Source organism: Rhipicephalus microplus, chromosome 2 (assembly GCF_043290135.1).
Source record: "Rhipicephalus microplus isolate Deutch F79 chromosome 2, USDA_Rmic, whole genome shotgun sequence".
Classification (NCBI taxonomy): domain Eukaryota; kingdom Metazoa; phylum Arthropoda; class Arachnida; order Ixodida; family Ixodidae; genus Rhipicephalus; species Rhipicephalus microplus.
This window is the reverse complement of record NC_134701.1, coordinates 236,221,093-236,244,239: the sequence shown is the minus strand read 5'-3', so window position 1 is coordinate 236,244,239 and position 23,147 is coordinate 236,221,093. Positions and strand designations below refer to the sequence as shown.

At 42.8% G+C, this 23,147-nt stretch overlaps 1 protein-coding gene across 3 annotated transcripts in view; it reads left to right on the top strand.

The window, feature by feature from the left end:
* Tmem131 (Transmembrane protein 131) overlaps positions 1–23,147 on the top strand; it is a 73,584-nt gene that overhangs the window by 14,051 nt on the left and 36,386 nt on the right. For all 3 annotated transcript variants that reach the window (XM_037421369.2, XM_037421368.2, XM_075877674.1), the window contains exons 13-28: positions 27–186; positions 1,150–1,320; positions 1,581–1,688; positions 3,223–3,339; positions 6,328–6,432; positions 7,004–7,084; positions 9,232–9,384; positions 10,065–10,140; positions 11,077–11,194; positions 12,969–13,104; positions 13,623–13,811; positions 14,336–14,508; positions 15,292–15,434; positions 17,018–17,213; positions 17,508–17,900; positions 21,003–21,582. In XM_037421369.2, the coding sequence (XP_037277266.1) occupies positions 27–186; positions 1,150–1,320; positions 1,581–1,688; positions 3,223–3,339; positions 6,328–6,432; positions 7,004–7,084; positions 9,232–9,384; positions 10,065–10,140; positions 11,077–11,194; positions 12,969–13,104; positions 13,623–13,811; positions 14,336–14,508; positions 15,292–15,434; positions 17,018–17,213; positions 17,508–17,900; positions 21,003–21,582 (2,899 nt within the window). The remainder of the gene's footprint in view (positions 1–26; positions 187–1,149; positions 1,321–1,580; positions 1,689–3,222; positions 3,340–6,327; positions 6,433–7,003; positions 7,085–9,231; positions 9,385–10,064; positions 10,141–11,076; positions 11,195–12,968; positions 13,105–13,622; positions 13,812–14,335; positions 14,509–15,291; positions 15,435–17,017; positions 17,214–17,507; positions 17,901–21,002; positions 21,583–23,147) is intronic.

Genomic DNA, 23,147 nt, shown 5'->3' with positions numbered 1-23,147 from the left:
TTTTTTATATTTTTCTATTTTTCTAGGTCACTGGAGTACAATGTGAATGGTACTGTGTTCTACATAGGGAGAGCAAAGAGCCTTAGCAAGTCAGATGTTAGGCCACTAAATATCTCCAATACTTTCCCGGTACCAGTCGTCATTCACAGCATTGAACTTCAACCCGAGAGTCAACCTCATTTTACTGTGAGTACCAAAGAAGAGTGTCTTTTAAAGGTGCCCTATGACACTTTTGCAAGTGACAATCAAATGACTTCATTAAAACAGTTTATTGCCTTCTGAATTGAATAGCGCAATAATATTTTTAATCCATAAAGTACAAAGTCAGAGTTTTTATTTGTTGCACGCTGCAATCGCTTTTCTCTTTTCTCGCCTCAAAGAGTGCGCTGGAAGCTTAGCAGGGAAAGATGGCATGAGGAAAAGAAATTACTTTATGTGTGCGTCACGACCTTGAGCACGTTTTCTCTTCGAACACGCGGCTTACTTTCAATGTGATTGTTATCCCGTAACGACTTTCCACAGTGGCCTCGTTGGCTATGCAGCTTACAATGCTGAAATCACATGTTTGCCTTGGCAAATAATATTGCATCAGTGCAGATTTTTCATTCTGAAGTCATAAAAATGTACTATCTGCACATTTTGCTTGTTTTCATGTGCTGTGTTACTTTGACAACATGTTTTCAGCCGATGTGATGCATTTAGTACGAGTGGGAGCAAAGGTTTGTAGACCAGTGTTGAATGTTTGAAAAAAAAAAAAAAAAAGATTTTTTCCTCAGTGCACATTCTGGCTGATATGAGTAGTATGGCTTACACTTGTTTGATGAATGAAATGTATTGGATCAGTTTATACATTCCAAATTTTTTATTCAAAAAGAAATCTCCTTTTTATTTTTGTTTATGCCATGTTTTCCAATAAACTGCTCATGTTTGCACATAAGGACAAACTTGTTTCCCGTAGAAGTTGATTGAAATTCAAGTCAGGCTGCACAAATGATTATAGTAAGATTTGGCCAATATCACTACTCTTAATTGTACTTTAATAGTACTTTTCTTAATGTTTATGTTAAAACTATTGTACTAGTGCTTAACTTGTTCGTTTTAGGCTACATTTTGTGGTCACCTGATCTGTGTACTCACCCCTTCTCTCAGGTCATATTTAACTCATCAACAGTTCTGCAGCCAAATGAAACAAAGCCAGTAGTATACCTCAAGTTTCACCCACAGAAGACAGCTCTGCAACTGAACGCAACACTAAGGCTGCATACAAACATATCGCACTTCAACATTCCTCTCACATGCTACAGCGGTAGGCTCACATTGGTAAGTAAATTTTCCACCAATTCACAGTAGATTTTTAATTTATCTACAGGTGCTTCCTTTTTTTTTCTCTCTCTCTCTCTCTCTCTAGTTTAAGAGTAGGAGGTGTTTGTGATCAGTATATTGCTTTTAAAGGTGAATTTGAGATGGGGGATTATACGTATGTTATTGTTGAGGCCTCTGTACCTTGACTCCTGAGTTTTTACCTGTATTAGTGCACAAGAGTAATTACATTTAATTTTTTTTTTTACTTGGCTTGGCAGAGGCTTCACCATGCTGTCAACAATGAGTCCTTTCTTGACTTCGGTACCCTTGGTATTGGGAACAAGCGCAGCATGTTTTTTGTGGTCATCAATGAAAACCCTATCGAGGTGGGTAGGAAATTTTTTTGAAGTTTCTATTCGTAAAACTGTGCTGTGTCAATTTTCTATGTACTTGCTGTTGCATTCTTCTCAACTCACTGGCTTTGTCTAGAGCTCTCGGGAGCCCTGTTATAGTAAACCATTTAGGGCCGAGCCGGCTGTGTACTCTGTCCATAGCTTTACTATAAGGGGGGAGTTAAGCTGACAATCATGGTAGTGTCGCACGGTTCTGACGGTCAACGCGGCAGCCAATGTGTTAACGATTAAACACATTATTTGGCAACCTTGTGGCTGACAGAGCAAGCAGCTTTCACGATACAATGATAGCCATGAACACAGTTGGAAGGCATCGAAATCTGCTCTGCAGCGCAAAAATTCAACTCTTAATACATGTGTCCTCCTATATTTGAATGTAACAAGGGATGCCCGCATAGGTAAAAAAAAATTTACGGGGCCGGTCTGTAGTTCCCAGGCCACTATCCCATGTATTCCTATGGAAGCGTGGCCGGGGAACTTTTGATTCTCCTTGTACACTACTGCTATGGTGTTCACAATCTGTCTAGATTTGGAACCAATATTTGTAAAGCTTCCGAAACAAGAAGGCGCTCAGACAATAATGATAGTTCCGGAGATACTCAGACCATTTACTGCTTTTGCAGTAGCATTTTTGTTTCTTCAGTTGATTTGCTTCCCTTGCCCTTTTTCTGCTGTTTTATGTCTTTTATCTGAGCATCTGCGCATACCAACTTTACAGCTGCCCTGGTAAGAACCATGTTTCTGTGACAGTAAGCAGCGCTCCTCATGCTCACCCTTTATTGGTGTCACAAATTTTCACGTAATATTTACTTGGTGCTCCATTAGGATGAATTAACGTGCATTTTGCACCAAGTCATAAGTTTAGAATGTGTCCTAACTGGTCAAAATATTATACCAAACTAATGAGCAATAATACCATAGAAGGTCTAGGGGAAAGGGTATGTGTAAAAGTATAGGCGACAAAAATGCCAAGGGCTTTAATTGGAATCATTGTCTGCACTCATTATTATTGTGTCTAACAAAGAAAAGACTAGCCGTTCAAGTTACCCTTCAAAATCTGTCACCGAAAAAAATTGAACAACTACACATGTCAGTATTGTGTCGATCATTGAAAATGTTACACCACGTTTTCGAAGACACATTTACATTTCCACAACGCTGCTATGAAGCCTGATTTACCGCTAGTGTAGTATAATAATGTGCCAGGAGCCAATGCAGCAGGGGTTTTTCATTTAGGGGTGAAATCCGCAATACGGACGGTTTAGTGTAGAAGGTGCTGACTCAAAAGTAGGAGAAAGGACAACACCATCGCAATTCATCCTGTTCTACTTGTGTTTCCCGCACCCAACCTTACAAACTATAGCTCATTTGCCGTCTCACTCGGCTTTTTGTTCAAAGTCCTTCATGTTACTTGCAATACATACCTATGTCCTGTTAATGGAATAGCTCGCATCCTATTGTAGCCTAAATCCCTTTTTTCATTTTTGTTCACAATACAACTTTGCAGGTAGTGATCAAACACTGGGGCACAAACATGACCAAGACATTAGTAGAACTTGCTGCTGAAGCTGAGAACAGCAGCACACTAGTCGGGAATTACAACTTCTCAAGCGTCGTAAGAAAGGTGTGTATGTGTGTGTGTTGGCATCTGCTTGTTTTTCAGGTGCAGGTGTAGAGTTGGTTTGGAAGGCCAGTGGCGACTGATAAACTGTATATCCTTAATTGCGGAAACCAGCAGATAAGTGAGTCAAAGGCGCAAATTTCAGCCAGGTAAAGCAGTACAGTCAATTCCCATTATAATGATATAGAAGATAATAAAATAATAAATACAACAAAGCAAACCTAATTCTCCTTGGAATTTCCGTAGGGTTACACTTATTTGGAGCCTCATTTTAATGAAGTAAATTTGACTCGTTATTGCATACAACAAAATAAATTCCCCAGAATAAAAAATCTTTACGTTTTCATGCCAGCTGTATGAATTTCCTCACAGATTACAGTAAAAGCTTGTTGATTTTTACTCGGTTAATTCGAATGGACTGTTGTTACTTCTCACTGATGCCTTGTTCTCGATACAGCCCTGTGTGTTTCTAAGAGGGAAAACTCCCAATAATTTGAACGCATCAGCATCCACAACATTTAATCCGAACTGGGAGCCCCTTGTTTTCATTGCCCCTTGCTGAAGTCGGCCCAGGGCATCCACTATGTGTTGCAAAAACCAAACCAAAGCAAATATACTAGATATGCAAAACAACGAAATAGCAGCATTTCTCAGCAGATAGGATTTGGACACTGTGCTGGAGCTGTTCGGCAAGCCGCAAACACCATGTTTGACACCACAGAGTCAGGACAGAAGAAATGCTAGAAAATGCATATTACTGATTACTTTTAATTTTAATTGCATTGACTCTGCCATGCAAGTAAATGTGTTTCAGAGAATAAATAGCATCGAATGTGGTGATATTAAGGCTCACTGCTCTCGTAAATGTGTGTCGATGCATTGTCTGGTGTATCACTTACTGATCACAATTTTGTTTGCTGTTAGAGTTCTATGAACTCAATTTATGAAATCACCTGCCAGAAACGTGCAGTAGCTAGTCCATAATAATGAGTGCAAAGATGGCTTTTTTTAGGGTTCTGCCCGACAGTGTGGTGTAATGTCCATTTATTCTAGCGCCTACCCACTAATTCATACTTCACTTAATTAGAACAATTTTATTGTCCCCTTTGAGTTCGAATTGATAAGCTTTTACTGTATCTAGCATTTCGGCGTGGCAGTTCAAAACTCCCATGTCCCAGTTGGTACTCGTTGGTAGACCACTGTGATATACAAGTGCGCGCTGTAAATGTGCGCCACTCATCAGCATAAACCGAAGAGGACAAAGAAGATTACGCGCAGCTGCGGCACATGTGAGCGTGCGCATTATAAGCCAATAAGGAGCTTCCACAGAGATTCAGAAGAAAAGCTATGGGTGCAGAACAGTGAAGCTAGGCAGACGTGGCTGTGTCGGGACCGAATAAAGAAGGTGTCCAGGGCGCGGGAGTGATGGCCAGCAGAACCTCAAGGTCGCTGCAGGCTCCCACCTGGACACAAAGCTTTTCATCATCTGGCGTTGGCCAGGCTTGTTCCCATCAAGTCTTGCGTCTTCGGCTTCATGTCCGACACTTCCTTCTCCTTAAATGAGTGAGCGTCTCTGCCGTATTTCAGCTGTCACCCTCTGTGTGAGTGTGTTGATGCCTTGCCACCAAAGCCTTCGCTGTTAGCTCAGCATTCCTTAAATGCAGGGCTAACTATCCTTTTCGTCGAACATTTACTTCTACATACTGTTCGTGTCTTTTTAACTTTTTCCGGTGCCTCTCAGCTTCCTTTTTATTTGCATGCTCTGCTCTTTTGTCTGATAATTGTTATATTTTTGTGTTTGAGTATAGCGAGTGTTGTGGGATTTTGTGGACACTGTAACGAGTCCACAGTAAATAGTCTCGTCTCTCATTTCTTGATGACATTTAAGCAACTATTTTTACACGAACCTACACAAGCACTTACTGATTGAATGAGCCCGTTACGGCCTCCCTATGTGAGTGTATTTAAAAAATAGAATAGCTCAGTTTCCTCTGGAGCAGAACATGCAATCTACTCACAGTTTCTTCAATTTCTTCAAACTATTCTACAAGCAACACATTCGTCAAATCGGCAGTTTACAGGGTGAGCAAAGGATCACCATTTTTCGAATTGATATCCATGCGTGATATTTGTTTGAAGGCTGCTGGAGTCTGCACATGGTTTGTGATGGCTTTCATATACCTGGGCTCAATTCGAGAAAAATAAGGCATCTTCTTTCAGGTAATATCGAGTGTTTAAAAGATCGGCGTTTGTTGTGTCGAGCTTCTTCAACTGTGACAGAACTAAAATTCGTGCAGCTGTGTGTCATTTCATTTTAAAGGAGCACTGAGGAGCAAAATATTTTTGCATGTATTAGTAATTTACTCTTCCGTGACACCAGAAATGCCAGCAAAGGTGCAAAAAGAAAATACCTCAAAAATACCACCTCAAAATTTTCATACGAGCTCACAATGAAGTCACGTATTAGAATGGCATCTGCTAAAGCCCAGACAATTATTAGTTTGTGAAAATCAATAACATACATAGTATATTCCCAAAGAGGCAGATTATTAATCTAGCACAAACATTTTCTGAGCCAATTCAGCCAAAATTCTGGAAAATACAATAAAACATTTATGATATCATACTGTTGTAATGGTAGTGGAGTTATGGCATGAATTTTTGAAAAATAAGATTTGACTTTTGCTTTCCTTATCTTATCATCAAATAACCATTGTGAAATTATGGCAATAGGTTGTTCGAAAAATACATCATACATCTAAACTGACTTGGTGTCCCCCATTGGTGTCCCTTTAATGTTTTCAGATTTCATGAAAACTGATTCTCAATAGTGGAGTTTCATTTGAACCCGGTGTCCAAGTACAGTGTTGGGTTGACTGGTGAATAGCAAATGTTGGGAATACATATATTGCTGTGCTTTTGGTGCTTCTGTTCTGCAGTGGAAACTTGCCTACATCTGCTTGAGACCCAACGATGTTTCTTTTTAATCAGGTCACACTGCTGCCCCTGCATTATGCACTGTTTCGGGTCAGTATCACAGCACCGGAGACTGAGGGGGTTTTCTGGGGTGAAGCCTCCATCGAAACGAACCACGAGGTAAGGGCTAGAAAACGCCTTTTGATGTTGTAGTACTAGTCACTGTGAAAACACACTTGGACAGTAATAATGTTGTATCCATAGATAAGTTCCGTAGACCCCTAGCGTGTTCCACAGATGCAGAAAAAGTGTGGCAGAGTTCCTTTTTTTTAAACGCAGCTACATGTTGGCCAAAAATTTGCACTTCGAACAGTTTCATAAGAATTTATCAGGGTATCGTTCATACCGTGTACATGCTACTTGGTATTGATTATGACCATGCTTTTAAATGGTGTGTTTTGTGCATGCAGGCTTGACATCTGCCGCATATGAAGTGCAAAACAAAGCTATAAGTCTCAAAGAGTTGTTCAACTACTTTTGTTTGAAGTGCGATATCAGATTTTGACGAGTACTAGTTGCATTTCATTCGATGAATCCTGGTTTAGCATGTGGCCATAGTCACGCCCCAGTGCTTCTTTCTTTTCTTTATGGGCTAGTGTATGTTGAAAAAGGATTTGCTTTTGACTCATTGCTGGGGTGCCCAGCTGTCGTCATCGCTACCTTACACTATCGTCTTTCTTTTGCATGGCAGGTGCTCAAGGTCCAGTTCACTATGAGAACGGCTAAAGGCAGCCTCATGTCGGATCCGATTGTATTCGAGAATGCGTTTCCGGTATGTTGTCATCTTTTTGCTTGAGCACATTAGTGGTTTTCTAAAGTTTGGCAGGAATCCCAGTATATTAAATAAAATATGGACAGGTATCCAATTCAAATATTCAGTCTGTATGTGTTTAGGCTGGAAAGGAACAAGAGTACAAGACAGAGTGCAAACACTAATACTCAAACAAGAAAAAGCATGATGTAAGAAAATGTTTATATTAACAACTGAAATTTCTAAAAAGAGAAAAGTTGACCACAAAATCATAGGAAAACAATATTAAATGTAGAGTACTGCATTTACTCATGTAATGAACCCATTTTTTTTTTTCAGGAAAGTTGACGCCAATTAGGGGAAGGGCTCATTACGCGGGAGAAAAAAAGTCAAGGGAGTTATAACGGCACAAATTTTGCATGAAAGTATTAAAGAACTCGCTATTCTACCACTGCTGACTTTCTATTGTCTCGGGACTAGAGAGCCTCTATTCCTCCACAAAAGAAAACTGTCCTTGCTTTGACCTGCGAAATTCGCGCTATACTTTTTGTGTAGCGCAAAGCTGTACACACACTATCCGCAGAGCCGCGCCGCCAACGCGGATAGCGCATGTACAGGCCAACGCCACGGATTGGCGCTGAAAGTGTTGTCCAGCCACTTGGTTCCCATGCTCTTGCGCATGCTCGTCCAACTTTCAGATTGAAACTGGCCATGTTGCTATGTACCGGCCGATCGTCAACAAAAGCGCAGCGCCAAATGGCGGCGAACGCACGTTGCGGGTGCGCGCCGCGCTGCTGTGCTTGCGTGGCGCTATAAGCTGAACGTTTCCTCTGCATTTGACAGATGGCGCTCTGATGGAAAAGGCGCGACTTCTAAATTCCATCGACGTCCATGCTCACACTGTTCGCATCTGTTAAGAATGGTTCTTAGGCTATCTTTTTTACTTTTATTGTGTTGTTTTGTTATATAATGGCACGATTTATTTTTGTTTTGATCGTTAACAGCACTGGTTATGACGCCAAAATGAAATGCAAATATACATTAAAAAACAGTTATTTAATTTTTCAAGGGCCAAGGTGGGGGGGGGGGGTTGTTAGGCAACTAAATACGGTAAATAGTTGTTGATAGCAATGGTGATACTGCTGTTGTGGCGCAATTGTTACGGTGCTTGACTTCTGACCTGAAAAATGCAAGTTTCATCCCAGCCTTAGCATTTGTATTTTGATCGAGGCAAAGTGCCAGAGGCCTTTGTACTGTGCGATCTCAGTACACCTCGAAGAACCCCCTGATGATAAAAATTATCCAGAGCTCTCTACTACTGCATGGCTCACAATTATATTGTGGTTTTTATTATTATCAATATCAAGGAAGGGGTCAAAATTGTTGTGGACATAAATAAGCAAGGCAATGATAAAAAACACATTATGAGCAAGAATATAGTCCGATGGAAAAGGGACAAGTTAAGAAACATAGTGACTCAAGACGCAAGTGAGGATAAAAAAATCAATATAGCAATAAAGCACAAGTGCTGTAAAAGTAATGAAGTAAAAAAAAGTATGCTCGTTTTCTGATAAGACCAAAGTTGTTGCATCAAAGATGCATGGTGATATCAAATTCAAAGAGCAATATTAGAAAAAAAAAACCAACATTGATTTGTTAACTGTAATTTTGTTTATTGTTTTAAAAGCACATTTGTGTTTTTGCTAAGAACTTGAGCAGAGCTCTGTATACTCGCATGCAATGCCTAAAAGACGACACCATGACATGTCTCGAACATTTCAGCCAGTTGTGTCGCACCTTGTGAGCTCGTTTGAAGCACCTCTAGAAGGCAGTAATCTATGATAGTCTGCATAGTTATTATCCCGTGAGGACAAGTTTCACGAGTTCAGATGAAATGAAAGATGGAAGCATTGGAAACTTGGCAAATAAGCATTAGGCCAATAGGCTGTCTTTGTCCTTCTGAAAAGTTGAAAAAATTTCACCATGCCGCTTTCTCTTCAGCCTTCATCACAAAATCAACATGCAGCATCTGTTTCAGATCTTACACTTTTTTATTGCATTGTAGCATCAATACACAAGCTCAGGGTTGTTAATAAAGATGGCCCTTGAGTGCATTGTTAGTGTTGATGTGGGCGTTCATTCTCATCACTGCGCCATTTTCTTCTCAGGGTAAAGTGTCGTCGCAGAATCTGTACATCCACAGCACATTTTCACACTCAATGACGGTGACTTCAGTGCAAATAGTTCCTGAAGATTCTAGGTTTTATTTCGAAGTGACTCAAAATGCTTCGCCTGTGCTGCAACCAAGAAGTAAAAACTGGGTAGGTAGTGCGTCTTTGTTATGCGAATGCTACTAGAATTACGCATGACTGGCCAAGTGTAATGCATGTTTGGAAGCATGATTCTTCCTTCTTGCAGATAAAAAAGAAAACTGTGTGCCCATTTGACTTGCGGCTTTATGTTCATAACTTTGTGGGTATAACAAGTGCTGCATCACTTGAGCACCAACTGTGAACTTCGATCGTAAGGGTACAATCGCAAGCACTATATTGACAGACATCAGTAGATGGCTTGTATACCCTTGTTCATGCTATGCTCTCATCGCCTTAATTGCATTGGGACCGCAGACACTACGGAAACTGTTTCGCTCCTTGGCATGGTTGTATTCCCTTACATCAGCGTCTTGTAGAGTTAGTGAGATCGGATTCAAAAGAGCTAGCTGCTAACCCTACTTTGTATAACGTTCCAATTTGTTGCTGTCTAACTGATTGATTCGATCTTGAGAGAGAAACTGTGATTTTTTGTGCTTGGTATTCTGCATTCATCGAATTACATAACATTGATTTCTGCTTTGAGTTTCTTTCTTTAAACTTGCACTCTCTTTCACCTTGACCTAACAACACACCCTGCCACCCAAGATTATCTGTCTAGTCACAAGTTCTGTAACAGCACAGATATCGTATGACTGCAGCAGGTTTATTGGGTTAACCACTTTGCACAGGCAGGGAAGCTGTACTTTGACCCTAGACGGGAGTGCAAACAGGAGTGCTACAGCGGGCTGCCAACAGCAACAACGGGTGAGTAGGTAGCGACCACTGCATATGAGTGCATCATGTTTCTTTCTGATGTCTGTGTTTTTTACAAGAGCATTCACGGTGTACATGACTAGGCCATAGTCTAAACAGTACATATATCAAAACGAAAGCCTTAAATTTAATGGCTTGTACTCGCAGCGCCCGTCTGTCCAGGCCTGAAAATGTGTGAGCTGTGACCTTTTCCTCTCACACTCTCTCAACAATCATGTGATGGCATAGAGTTTCCTATAAATACACAAGAGGGAACTCTGGGTCTAGTGTCTAAAGGAGCTGCAGCGCACGGCACTTCAGCAAGCATGGGAATGATGGGTAGTACACGGATTTGTCTAATCTTCGTACTTCTGGCTCCATTTGGGTTCGTGTGGCTTGAAGCTGTTTTGTCACGAAACTGAAATCAGCAAGTGTTCAGCAGTTTGGCTTTACCATCGTAATCTTTCAGGCTTATCGTTTCAAATCAGGTCATGGAGTTCAAAAGTATTTGTTCTTTTTTTTGTTTTCTAAACAATGCCGAAATGCAACAAGAAACAAAGCCACAAGTGCGATTCGAGGGCTGTAAGTAGAAAGACTAGGCAAGTTCGTGTACTACCGATCATCCCCATAGTCGTCGAGCGAACATGTCGCCAGAGTCCCCTCTAGTTAATTCAAAGAAACTCTACATGTGATGGTACAGCGTTTTGTTACAGCAGTCGAGGTAGTCGGTTGGCTCTCACTAGCACGCGTCTCCCCTGTAGCCCGGCCGCCATCCTTCCACTCATGCAAGAAGGGAGGGGCACGCGTCATGTTGAATTTTGACTGTCACCCATCTGAATGGGCACAGGCTTTCGGCGGACACACTTTGGAATTTAGAAAGTCCTTTCATTTTTGTCCAACGTCGTGTGTTTAAGTTGGCGTGCAAGTTCTGCGGTACTTTCTTTGCAGAAGGCCGCCAGTGGTTATCTGGGCTCAGCCTGCCCAGTGATGTTGGCGATGCAGACCTGGAGATCTTTCAGAGCATTCGAACACGCTGGCTGGCCCTGCAGGAAGGCAGGCAGCACATGTAAGTATCTTTTCTGCTGTTGTGTCCTATGTACAGGGTGGGCAGCCGGAGTACTGTCTAACCTCCCTGTCCCTCTGTGCTTTTCTTCCTTCGTCTTGTCAGTTCTGGTCATTAGAGTCCTGGCTCCCATGCAATGTGCACACAAACGAGTCCACTGCACGATATTGTTGCCTAGAGTCTTGCTTAAAATCCAATAAAAACATTGGCTATTACCATCAGGTGTCATGTGGCGGCTCACAGTTTTCCACCGGACATTCCATAAACACGTGCGCAAAGCAGCACCAACACATTATTTTTATTTCTAGACGGGTTTGGTCTGCAAGCGCTGCGGTAATTTTACAAAATTCACTAAAAAATTGCCGCCTGCATTCTGTGTGCCATTTATGCAGGGCTCAACTGCCGCTTGGCTTTTCGTGTTCAGATGTATTTTCATTATGTTTTTGTGTGTGACAAAGAGCAGGTTTCATGTTTTTCCAATGGCATGACTAAAACACGTTCACGTTATTTCATACACAGTTTGTAACACTGTAGAAGCTAGCTTCCTAGCTGTGTTTGCTCGAGAAACTTGAAATCGTTCATTGTATAGGCTTGGCAACTAAGGAAAAAAAGTTTTTATGGTTAAAAAAAAATTTAACAATTTATGCTATACAGCTATTAATATGAGCATTGTTTCAGATCAATTCGAGTTTCGTTGATTTCTTTGTTCTCTTCGATTATTATTATTATTATTATTATTATTATTAACTGTGCCCTGTTTCAGCATTTATCATACAGGCTCGTGCAAATGTGCAACCACGGAATATGCCAACTTACTCTTTGAGATTACTTAACTTATGCTATGTTTGAAACGGAGTATATATAGATGACAGTTGCAGATTTCAAGAGCTTTTGAACATACGTTTTAACGTAATAGCGTTTAAGCGCTCGTCTCACATTTTCACAGAAATTGTAGTGCCAGTGTCAGCGTCGTTGATTGTGCCCCGCCGCGGTGGTCTAGTGGCTAAGGTACTCGGCTGCTGACCCGCAGGGCGCGGGTTCAAATCCCGGCTGCGGCGGCTGCATTTCCGATGGAGGCGGAAATGTTGTAGGCCCGTGTGCTCAGATTTGGGTGCACGTTAAAGAACCCCAGGTGGTCTAAATTTCCGGAGCCCTCCACTACGGCGTCTCTCATAATCATATAGTGGTTTCGGGACGTTAAACCCCACATATCAAATCAAAATCAGCGTCGTTGATTGTGAAAAAAGAATTATCTTGCCTGTGACAGAAAAATCGAGAAAGACGCAACTAAAATTAATTTAAAAACTTTGATTCGGGTGAGAATTGAACTAAAGGCCATCTGCATGGCAAACACGTGTTCTACCACAGAGACGTGCTATTGCTTGGAACTGCTTTGGGGAAAAAAAAAAATACTATGTAAATGTCATGTAGTGGAAGGATATTAGTGAGGACTCACAAACAGTGATGCCAGGGGGAAGTATAGGAGTTGTCAACAACCCCTATACTTTTCCTGGCATTATTGTCTGTTGTCATTGTATTGTGTCTAACAAGGAAAATGAGTCCTTAAATTTACGGTTTTCTTCATATTGTGGGAGGAGTCGCCTTAACTCCTCTTATATTGGGTGACAGAAAAGAGTGCCTTCTGTCTATGCCTTCCCGTTATCTTTTCATTCACTATCTCGTTATTCTGTCTTTACGGGCAGTACGATGTAGAAGCAGTGAGTGTCCAGTAACATGCTCTTCGTCACTGAGTGAGTTGTGACGCATGTTTTTGCAGTGTCAACGTTACTCTAAAAGTGGACACTAGTGAGGCGCAGGGTTTCCTCATGGAGGCACAAGTGCTCTTTCACTGGCCAAAGCTGTCAACAAAGAACATTCTAAAGTTCCCCGTCACACAAGTGGGAAACCTCACTGTAAGTACTGGAGCGTTGCTCTAGCTGTTTTATTTTGGGGATTACAGACTGTTGGAAATGGTGTCGCATTTTCTCTTAGTCCAGTTACTTCTGAGATACAGGCTGAAGTCATGTGCACTCAAACCTTGGTATAACAAACATGGACGTAACAATTTATTAGTAATAACAAAGTAAAGAATAAATTTGTAATCGATACAGTGCTATGATTGTATGTTTAAATATAACAAAGTATTTTCATGGCAGGTGGAACTTTGTTATAATGAGGCAAGTGTCACAGTTAGCCCAGTGCCTCTCGCAGCTTGTTGATCTATCTTGGCATCACAAGCTGTCTTTGTAGCTAGCCTTGCATTGTAACTGATGAAAATTGAGGACCGCTATCAAATGTTAGAGTTTTATCTTCAAGACCGAATATTTTCGTTAACGATTTTCGAGTGATATTGCCACAACCAGATGTGCCAAATTCAAGTGTAAGTTTACCATACTGTGTTGCAGCAACACGTGTTGCATGTATGTTACAGGTGAGGCAACTGACACTGGAGAATCCATCCAGCCTCCCTGTGCTGGTTCAGGTGTTGCCGCTGTTCTTGTACCCGGACTTGGATGCAGCCCTCGCCATGGCTGCACAGTCGACCGGCATGTCGAATCTTTCAGCGGCATTGAAGAGTGAGCCCCACGTGTTCACCCTGCAGGACCTTGAGGAGTATGACGTGAGCATAACACCTTAGCTCCAGCTACCTTCCACAGTCATTGCCCAACTAAGCAAATGCGTGTTTTTGTGCCAGCATTGCGAAGATTCCAGATGTGTGCTTCAAGGTTTCTTTGGGAGTGTGTACATCAATTTTATTTTGACAGATTTCTCTATAGACTGAGCATTATCAACCACTTTACTGTCCATTTGCACCTACTTGTTATGACAGGATTGTTATGGAGATGAACTCGGCAGTCCATGGAACAGTCCAATGCGACTTTTGTAATGGCAGTGTTCATTAATTTCATTGTTTACAGTGAGCATAAGTGTAGTTCTTTCGCTTTTTTTTTAATTTTATTAGACATACTGTTTGATCATTGGCAAAAATTAATATGCATCTTTGTAACACTCTTGAGCTAGAGTTGGAAGTTGTTTGACGACCACATACCCAGCTGCTAGGCAGAGCGTTTTTTGTGCCTGCTGCGCTTCCGCATGCCAGTATGTTAGCTTCCTGCTCTCTTGATTCTTGTTGCTTTTGTGCAGCCAAGCCCCGACAACGTGTTCCTAGCCTACGGCAAAGGCCTCGAGGAATATTTCCACGCTCAGCGTCATAGGAGGTCATTGGCCTTCCAACTGACGCCAGGCATGAGAGTGCGCATGAAGGTTGGCTTCTCACCCAAGGATGACCAGCCCGCTGCCTCCTTGTTGCTCATTCGGTACGGCCATTGGTCCAATCATGTGACGTGCATAGTGACCGCCATTGCAGCCTCTGCTGTGCATTCTGGTGGACTTACTGGCGGCATTATGAAGATTCAGCTCTTTCAATAAGCTGTTGATTGGTGAGAAAATATGGCCACAAGGAAGGATATCCTTGTGCTCATAAACGGCGCACTCTATTTTCCGATACATTCAAAATAAAGTTCAAAAGGGTTGAAAGCCACGCTAGTTGGTAATTGATCATCATACTGTATGGTGAATTTGCATGCTTTTGCAAGGACTGTAGAGGGTGTTTTGTCTTTCTCGTTCCCTTTGTCATCGTCTAAAGTGCACCGCTTCGCTGCACAGTATTACGATATAATATATTATGCCTGGTTTACTACGGAATTTCAATTGCCTGTGAGACTGATGAAAAATTCGTGCATACACAAATTTGTGATCCTGGAAATATGCCAAAAGGTGTAGTGTGCATAAAGGCTGTTGTTACACTCGAAAAACTATACAAATGCCTCCTGGAGCAAGAGAACGTTATGTTCTTGTAGAAAGTTTGTGTGTATTTATTTATTTATTTATTTAACAATACTGTAGGCTTTTGTACGGGCCCAAACAGGAAGTGGTTAGAAAAGTATACATGAGCATGGGAATAGCAAAACAATGTATGCTGGAAAAAGTGTCCACATGTGTATTTTTTATGGAAAGAGCACATCTGCATGTGTGTGCTGCTCTCATTTTTGTTGCTGCTCACTTGAAAGCTTGGAATGCCTTTTGTTTTTGTGGTGCAGGAATAACCTGACTGTGATGAGTGCAGTAATGCTAAAGGGCCAAGGGGGCTACGGCCAGCTGCGACTTGGCAACAAGGTTCCAGGTGCAAATGATGCAGCTCTGACTTTCGAACTATTGGAAAGTCACCTGAAAGACTGTGACGGTGAGCGATTGCAATATGTACCAGACCTACAGCCGTGACATATGCCGCGGCCACGTCTTCTCTCTGGCTCTGTGGGCACTGTGCATTTCATGGACAGTGTTTCAGCTTTTCGGATGTGTAGTTGACATCAGCTGTGGAGGTTTAATGGCTTAGGTGTTCCGCTGCTGTGTAGCAGTTGCTTGTTCGATACCTAGCCATACAAGTGCAACACAACAAGTATGTAGAATGCCAAACTGCTTGAGCTCTGCGCCTTTGACACTTAATAAAAGACCCTAGTCAACTTGAATCGGGTTGGAGCGCTCCACTTCACTGCCTTTCCTAGTTACCCTCAGCCTTGGGGCATTTAACTCTATAAGTAAATTGAAGCAATAGCAGCCATGTAATGAATTTGACTTGAAATGCTTGCATAGATAAGGACTACGGCTAAGGTTTTACATGTGTAAACCACAATACGGTTATGAGACATAGCAGGGCTCCAGAAATTTGGACCTCCTGGGGTTGCTTCCATCGAAATGCAACCACCATAGCCGGCATCGAATCTGACGTCTTTTAGGTCAACAGCAAGTGTCATAGCCTCTATAGACGATTTTTCGCAGCTGGTTTGCTCTTTCAAATCTAGATGGCCTCACAACACCGTGGACACCTCCCTACCGTGGCCATCTTTTTGCCGTGGCCTTTTGCAGTGGCCTTCTGCAGCGCTGCTCAACAACCGCCTCGCGTCGTTTGCTCGACATCCCCATAGCGTCTGCGTGCATGCGAGTAAAAGCGAAGCAGGCGCTATGGGGGCGCCGAGCAGATGATGTGACGTGGATGTTCAGCAGTGCTGCAGGAGGCCACGGCAGAAAGACGGCCACGGTAGGGAAAGTCAACATGATGACACCTATGGGTGCAGTTTCCTTCTGCCTCGATCTTATCACATTGTTGTCCTGCGCTGTGTGGGCCGTAAGTTCACGACGCACGCATTTATTTGCTTTATATTTAAGGGTCCTGAGGCTTCGAGAGCAACGTATATGTCTGTATTTTGCAGTGTTTTCTAGATTAATTCTTGAATTCTCGGAGACGAGACTTAGCAGGCATGGATAAATAAACACAGCTAATCTCCTTAATAAAAACAGTACTTACCCGATGTCATTTCCGCAGCATGGGGTGACATGAAGTGGTAGCTGATTTCACCATTTATTTATTGCTGTGACGACAGTAGGCGAGTACCAAGGGGGGGTTTAGATTGAAGCGGGCGGTCACGTCTGCACGGCTGCTGCCATGTTGGCTTCTAAACCCAGATACCAGCGCTTAAGGCTATGGCCACTTTGCTGGCCCAACGCATTTGCTTGGGCAACTGGCTTGGAGAAGGCCAGTTTATGGTCATGTGATCAAACATGGCAGCACACAGGTGCCACTGCGGAAAATCTTCTATATTACTACGGTGGCTTGATGCTTGCGTAGACTCACAAGGTTAATTTAGATAATTTTGCTGACTACATTTATCTCTTTGAGAATGTTCTCAGCAATGTTTCATGGAAATACAGCAGGATCCTTACAGTTCAATGGAATCCTGAGAGCTCTCAATTGTACTCATTGTGCAGGCACGAGAATCGGGCGCCTGTCGCAACCCAACTTCACAGTGCGGCGAGGATTCACAGCCCGCAACACCGGTCAACTTCCAGTGTTTGTTCGGGGTTTCTACATCAGTGGCAAGCCGTGCCAGGGATATGGCTTCAGGGTGTTGGACTGCCACGGCTTTGAGCTAAAGCCAAATGCCACCCGGCGCATTGACATCGCGTGAGTTATGCCACGTCATCAAACCATTTCATGCTGTAAAATGCTTATGTTCATCTGCGCTAGCATCTGCCCTAACAATAACACTGTTGACGTAAAACAAAGTTGCCTAAGCAGTTGATTGGCTCTTTAAGTTGGGAGTCAGTGCCTTGTTTGGTATTCTTGTTCTATTCATTCCTACGATGTTGCAGTTCCATTGTTTGCAGTTCCATGCAGTTCCATTGTAAGGGAAGGCAAATCAGTTCACTGTGTTCTGTATAGCAGTGCTTACGAAATGTCCGCTTCTCTCATTGTCAGGTTTACACCTGATTTCATGCTGTCACTCGTGGAGCACACATTGGAGCTGCAGACAAGCCTGGGTCGCGACCGCGTGGCCTACAAGATGTCGGCGACAGTGCCGCGACAGTACCTGGGGCTGTGCCAGGCATCGATGCCACGCCCTCGCTGGGAGCCATTCATGCAGTGCTGCGCACTCAGTGCGGCCCTCTTCCTAGTACTCTGTGCATTGGCTTATGCCTACCTGGAGCGAGATCGCATCCTGCACACGAGTTTCTACCCACTCACCACACTGACCGATCAGGGGGCTGTGGCGCATCCCACTGGAAAACTGCAGGCATTTGACCTGCGCTCCCTGGCTGCTGGCCCTTCTTCGCAAGGGGTGGTGGCTGATGGCCAGAGCTATAGTGCAAGGTTTGTATAACATAACTGTTGGGTACATCTCAAAACCACAGTATGATTATAAGAGACGCAATATGCAGAGCTCTGAAAATTACGACTTCTGGTGATTCTTTAATGTGCACCACAGGCAGACGCTTAGGGAGAAATGCAAAAATGGCCATTTTTCACTGTATTCGTGTTGTTCACTCTTCGTTTTCGATGCCGTGCGTGCATAGTTTCACTGCGCGTGCATGATGTGGCCCCTGATGACATTCAGCTTTGCTTTTTTTTTTTTAATGCGGACAGCCTTGTCGTCAGTACCGAGGGGATGTCAGATTAGGTGCCGATGGAAACTCTTTAAGACGATGGAGATGACGGGTTTTTGGAGGTCGACTCGTCATGCACTTCCGTCTCGCGCCACGAGTTCGTGGGACCGTAGCCTTCACGATTAGCTGATTAGCTGTGGCAACAACAAGACGGTGCATTGAATGCAATGCAATGAATGCGATGGCAACAAATTGTAATGCTATACCAAGCAAGGCTGGCAGCCAACCCTTTTAGATCTTATATTGTGGAAATCTTACAATACACTGGTTTAAGCACATACGGCCGCTACAGAGAGAACTGCTCTTTTCACACAGTTTCTTCATGTTGAAAGGGCACTGATGCTTGCCGAGATAGCACGCGCCTGTGATCGCGACCGCGCCTTTAACATCAAAGTTCACCGTTGCTACTCAAGCGACCCCCTTCGCCCTTGTTTTTTTTCATGCTCGTTCAAGACGGGTGGTTTCCTTTCTGTTTGAGCATTCAATGGCAGTTCTAACATGTGGGGGGATGTTATCGTATGTGCCGTCCAGACGATAGAGATGCTCCGGCTCATTTGATCACTGCTTCAACAACACTCACACACTTTTAGCATCTCGTAAAAATTATGATGCGCGGGGGCTTGTTATCAATTTGGACTTGTTACGGAACATGGCAGTAATGGCAAAAACCCACCAAGAGTGTCCATATGATTGCTATTGCAATAATTATGCAGCTTTTTACTGCTAATTAAGTATTTTGGGTTAGCTCTACAATTAATTTTTCTTTTTGTTTAATTTGTGCACTTATTTTTCGAATTTTCATACTGAATCTGCATATAATGAAATCCTCTTTATAATCAATTTTTTCTGGAGTTTGTAAATTTTGTTATATCCAGGTTTTACTGTAGTTTCAGACTAACGCGTACCAGGGCTAAATACAAAGGCACAGGCTTATTTTCCAGCAATGGCAAGAGAATTTCGAAGGGGGCAAATGGAAATACTATGCACTCGAATTCGGATGCACTTTAAAGAATGCCAGATGACCAAACAATTATGGCATCCCCCGTTTCCCAAAGTGTCATAATATGATTTTCACGTGTGAAACCCCAAACTAGCATTTAATTTCTCAAAGGACGACATTTTCGTCTCATGGTCTCTGAGCTATTTGCTCTGTCTGCTGGTGAACTGCAGTGTGCTGCAGTCTAATCTCATTATGCCAAACCTCAGATTAACAATTTTTTCTGATTAAAAGCTTTTTAGAAAATCTCCCTCCATATGTCCATTGACATAATGGAAAAATGTTTCACTACAATTAATTTCAGAGTACCGAATGTTTCAGAATAACATATCAAATTTTATCCCCCTTATATCTCCACAACACTCCAAAATAACAAATATCGGTTGTAAAAAGTTACTCACTGCTGTAAAAATAAGGCCCAGCTCTGTACCTGCCACTATTCAATGTGCCCGCCCTATTCAAATGTGTGATAGCCCTATCGCCATCGTCATCGCCTGCTACTTGTTTTTAGTGCTAGATTTCGCCCCGTTTTCTTTCTTTTCGTCGGGCAGCTTTATCTGCGTGTTTGTTATGTGGCTGTATTCTACTTGAACTGGTATAGCGCATTACGGGGAAGAAGAAACGGCCGAGCAGACCGACACAAGAGGACAGAGCGCTCTGTCCTCTTGTGTCGGTCTGCTCGGCCGTTTCTTCTTCCCCGTAATGCGCTATACCAGTTCAAGTGCGACGAACCAACTCTCCCAATCTTCAACACTCGCTGTATTCTAGTCTTTTGGTTGGTGCTTGAACGTTCAAGATGACCTCCGGAAGCAGCACGAAGGAAATGCTACGACAGTGAAAAGTGTGACACGAATGACCTGCGGGATGAACTCGCTGATGGTTTCTCGTGCATGCTTTACTGACGCTCGAACAGTATGCAGAGCGCGACGGCAAAGCATGCATGTGGGCATAGCTGACGACTGATAGGATCTATACTATTTGTTGTGATAAGGAAACGGCGATGAGTCCCAAGACGACGTTGAAACAGTGCAGGCGAACCAACGAGAAGAATCGGTATTTAACACCGATACTTCGCAGTGCGTAAGAAGAATGTGCACACTTAAGAGTTCATCTTTCGGCAGTCGAGATGCCCACAGCAGGATAGATTATGCTCTTCATCAAATAAACGTGCCCTGGTTCCGAAATATTTCATGTTTGTTATTTTACGCTTTATTAATGCATTACACTGTCGCGACTGTATACACAGCACAGGTAGGCGGCTCACGTGTTTGTGTTCATAATTTTTGGTCAAATTTTTAATACTTGCACTACAGCGACTTTTCAAATTAACTTATGATTTGTAGAGGTCCCTTGAGATTCGTTGTATTGAGATTTACTGTACTTGCTATGATATAGAGGACCAACTAGTAGCCGAGATTATCAGTGCTGGTTTGAGAAGGTACATCCGAGTTGCCCAATTTGAAATTTCTCCTCACCAAATGTAGCAGAAAAGTTACATACACCTGTCTGTAGTTGAAGGCTAAAACAAAAAGGTACTGCTTTAGGTGTCTTGAAAACGTGAGTGCTACATTAGAAGTAACATTTGCCCTTGTTTATAGAGCACTGTTGGGTTTTGTGTTGAATTGGGAGAAATATTACTGCTACGGCATTAGCCCACTGCATTTTCAAGTAACTATGCTCTGGGCCTTCTGTACCAACATTGTTGTAACCGTCTGGATGTTCAGCTCTGTTGAAAATGATCAAGATCGACTATGTTAATTGTTTCTTGCTTCCGCTGTCATCCATCTTTAAACTATTTTTCTCTTTCTGCAGCTACAGTAAAGCACCTAGCAATAGCAGACGAAAGAACCACGATATGCAACAACAGCATGTGGGACCATGCCGGGTCGATTCATCGTGCCAGGTGTCAACGAGTAGAAGCTCGACGTCATTATCGCGCACGCCAGACGCCGAGAACCACGCCACACGAGACCCTGACACAGACCGGGGCATGAGCAGAAATGGCGTGCGACGCCGCACCAATGCTAAGCAGAAGCAGGAAACTGGTGTTCAGGCATCTCTGACTCCAGGAAGGTCGGAGTCGCCTGTTCGTGCCAAGCAAACAGTTCCCGCATCGCTCCTCGTGAAGAAATCCGTAGACGAGAGGAACGACACGCAGCAGGCGGCATGGTGGAAGTTGGTGATGTGGTTCAACACGGACGCGTGGAGCAAGGAGCGCAGCGTGGAGGCTGTGGCGAGCGTCGCAACTCAGACTGCACGTGAGAACCAAGTTATTGCTGGCGAGAAGAAAGACGATGACAGGAAGAACAGGCGCAAGAAAATGGTGATAGAAGAGGAGACGTCGTCAACGACAACTGAGACGTCGAATGCAGACTCCGACTTGAGTGAAAAGGCAAGTTTGCTGAAGTTTTACTTCTGCTACTTTCTGTTTCATACATGAGGTGCCATGAGAATGTAGATGCTGTCAGTGACCAAGCCAAGGTGAAAAAACACAGACGTTTTGGGACCCATACAGGCTCATACAACTCTTGCCTGGTTAGTGTGAACAAGGAATTCGTATGGTTCCCGAAAAGTAAAAAAGTTTAAATAACGCTGCTTTTTACTGGAAAATAAGTGTTTTGGGTTAGCTCTGCCTTCATTCTCTTTTTTGTTTAATTTGCACGTTTATTTTCGTACCGAACCTGCGTATCACGAAATCCTCTTTATAACAAGTTTTTCTGATCCAGGTTTAACTGTGGTGCAGATATTTGTGATTTCAGCGATGTATAGATTATCCATGGTATACACGAGTTGGAAATAAAATTTTTAGAAATATTACCACACTTGATAGGTGCACCCCGAACTTGGAGCCTGATTTCCTGGAAAAAAGTGCACCTGTTATGCGAGTAAATACGGTATTTTGTCGTTATAAACATGGCCTTTGTAATCAGCTCCAGCTGTGCACTACCGGACCTAATCGCAGAGCCCACGATACGAAAACAAAGTGAAGCTAGTGCATTCAGCACAGGTTCTTGACAACTGTATAAATAAAGGAATCTCTCATTTGAACAAATGTTGGTTTAACGAATATTTTAGAATAAAACACTATTAGAAAATCTCTGGAAGTTTTCCTATGCATTCTATACAAAAATCTTCAGTTAAACCAACTTCTGAATAGTGAATACTATTTCAGTTGAACAAGCTTGATCTGCGGACCCGAACTCTTCAATCATGTTTTGTACCCTTCACTGGCATATCGATGCGCGCCGCTGCCAAATCACACATACATTGGCGGCAGTGCAATAACATTTGTGCATGAAGTACCGCTGAGCCGAAGGAGCCATGTGGGAGAAGAAAACGAGCCATGTGTGCTTCAATACATGCACATAGTTGCCATATTTAGAAATCGTTTCCGCTGTCGTGCTAAATCAAAACACAAATATTGCAACAAAGTTGTCATGCTTAAGATAGGCTCAAATCCTGTGTCTCTAGATGAGGTTATAGCATACACCGTATTTACTCCCATAATAGGTGTACTCCCCCAGAAAATGCGGCGCGAAGTTCATGGTGCGCCTATTGCGCGGGGTAAAATTTCCAAAAATTTTATGCATAGATCGCAGATAACACAAGTCGCTGAAGTCTTGAATATCTCTACTACAAGCAAAATAATCTTCGTAGGCTGCACTAGTGCAAAATGTCTTGAGCATGCAGTCTCGCATGTCCGTGAATCAAGGCATGCAATGCAGTGTGCTTATTGGCATTGAAATTTCCAAAAATTAACATCGAAATACCCGTGTTATCAACAAAATGAATGTGGAAAAAAAAAAGACTATAAAAAAAAGTGCCGTTGCGGAAACTCACCGATGACGTTTCAGGTTGGTATATACGGTATATTTGAAAGTTGTAAAACTTTTTGTCACTGCAACAAGCTGTATCAGAGACAGTGCAGAAAAACGTAGGCTATCTGGATAGTTTTGT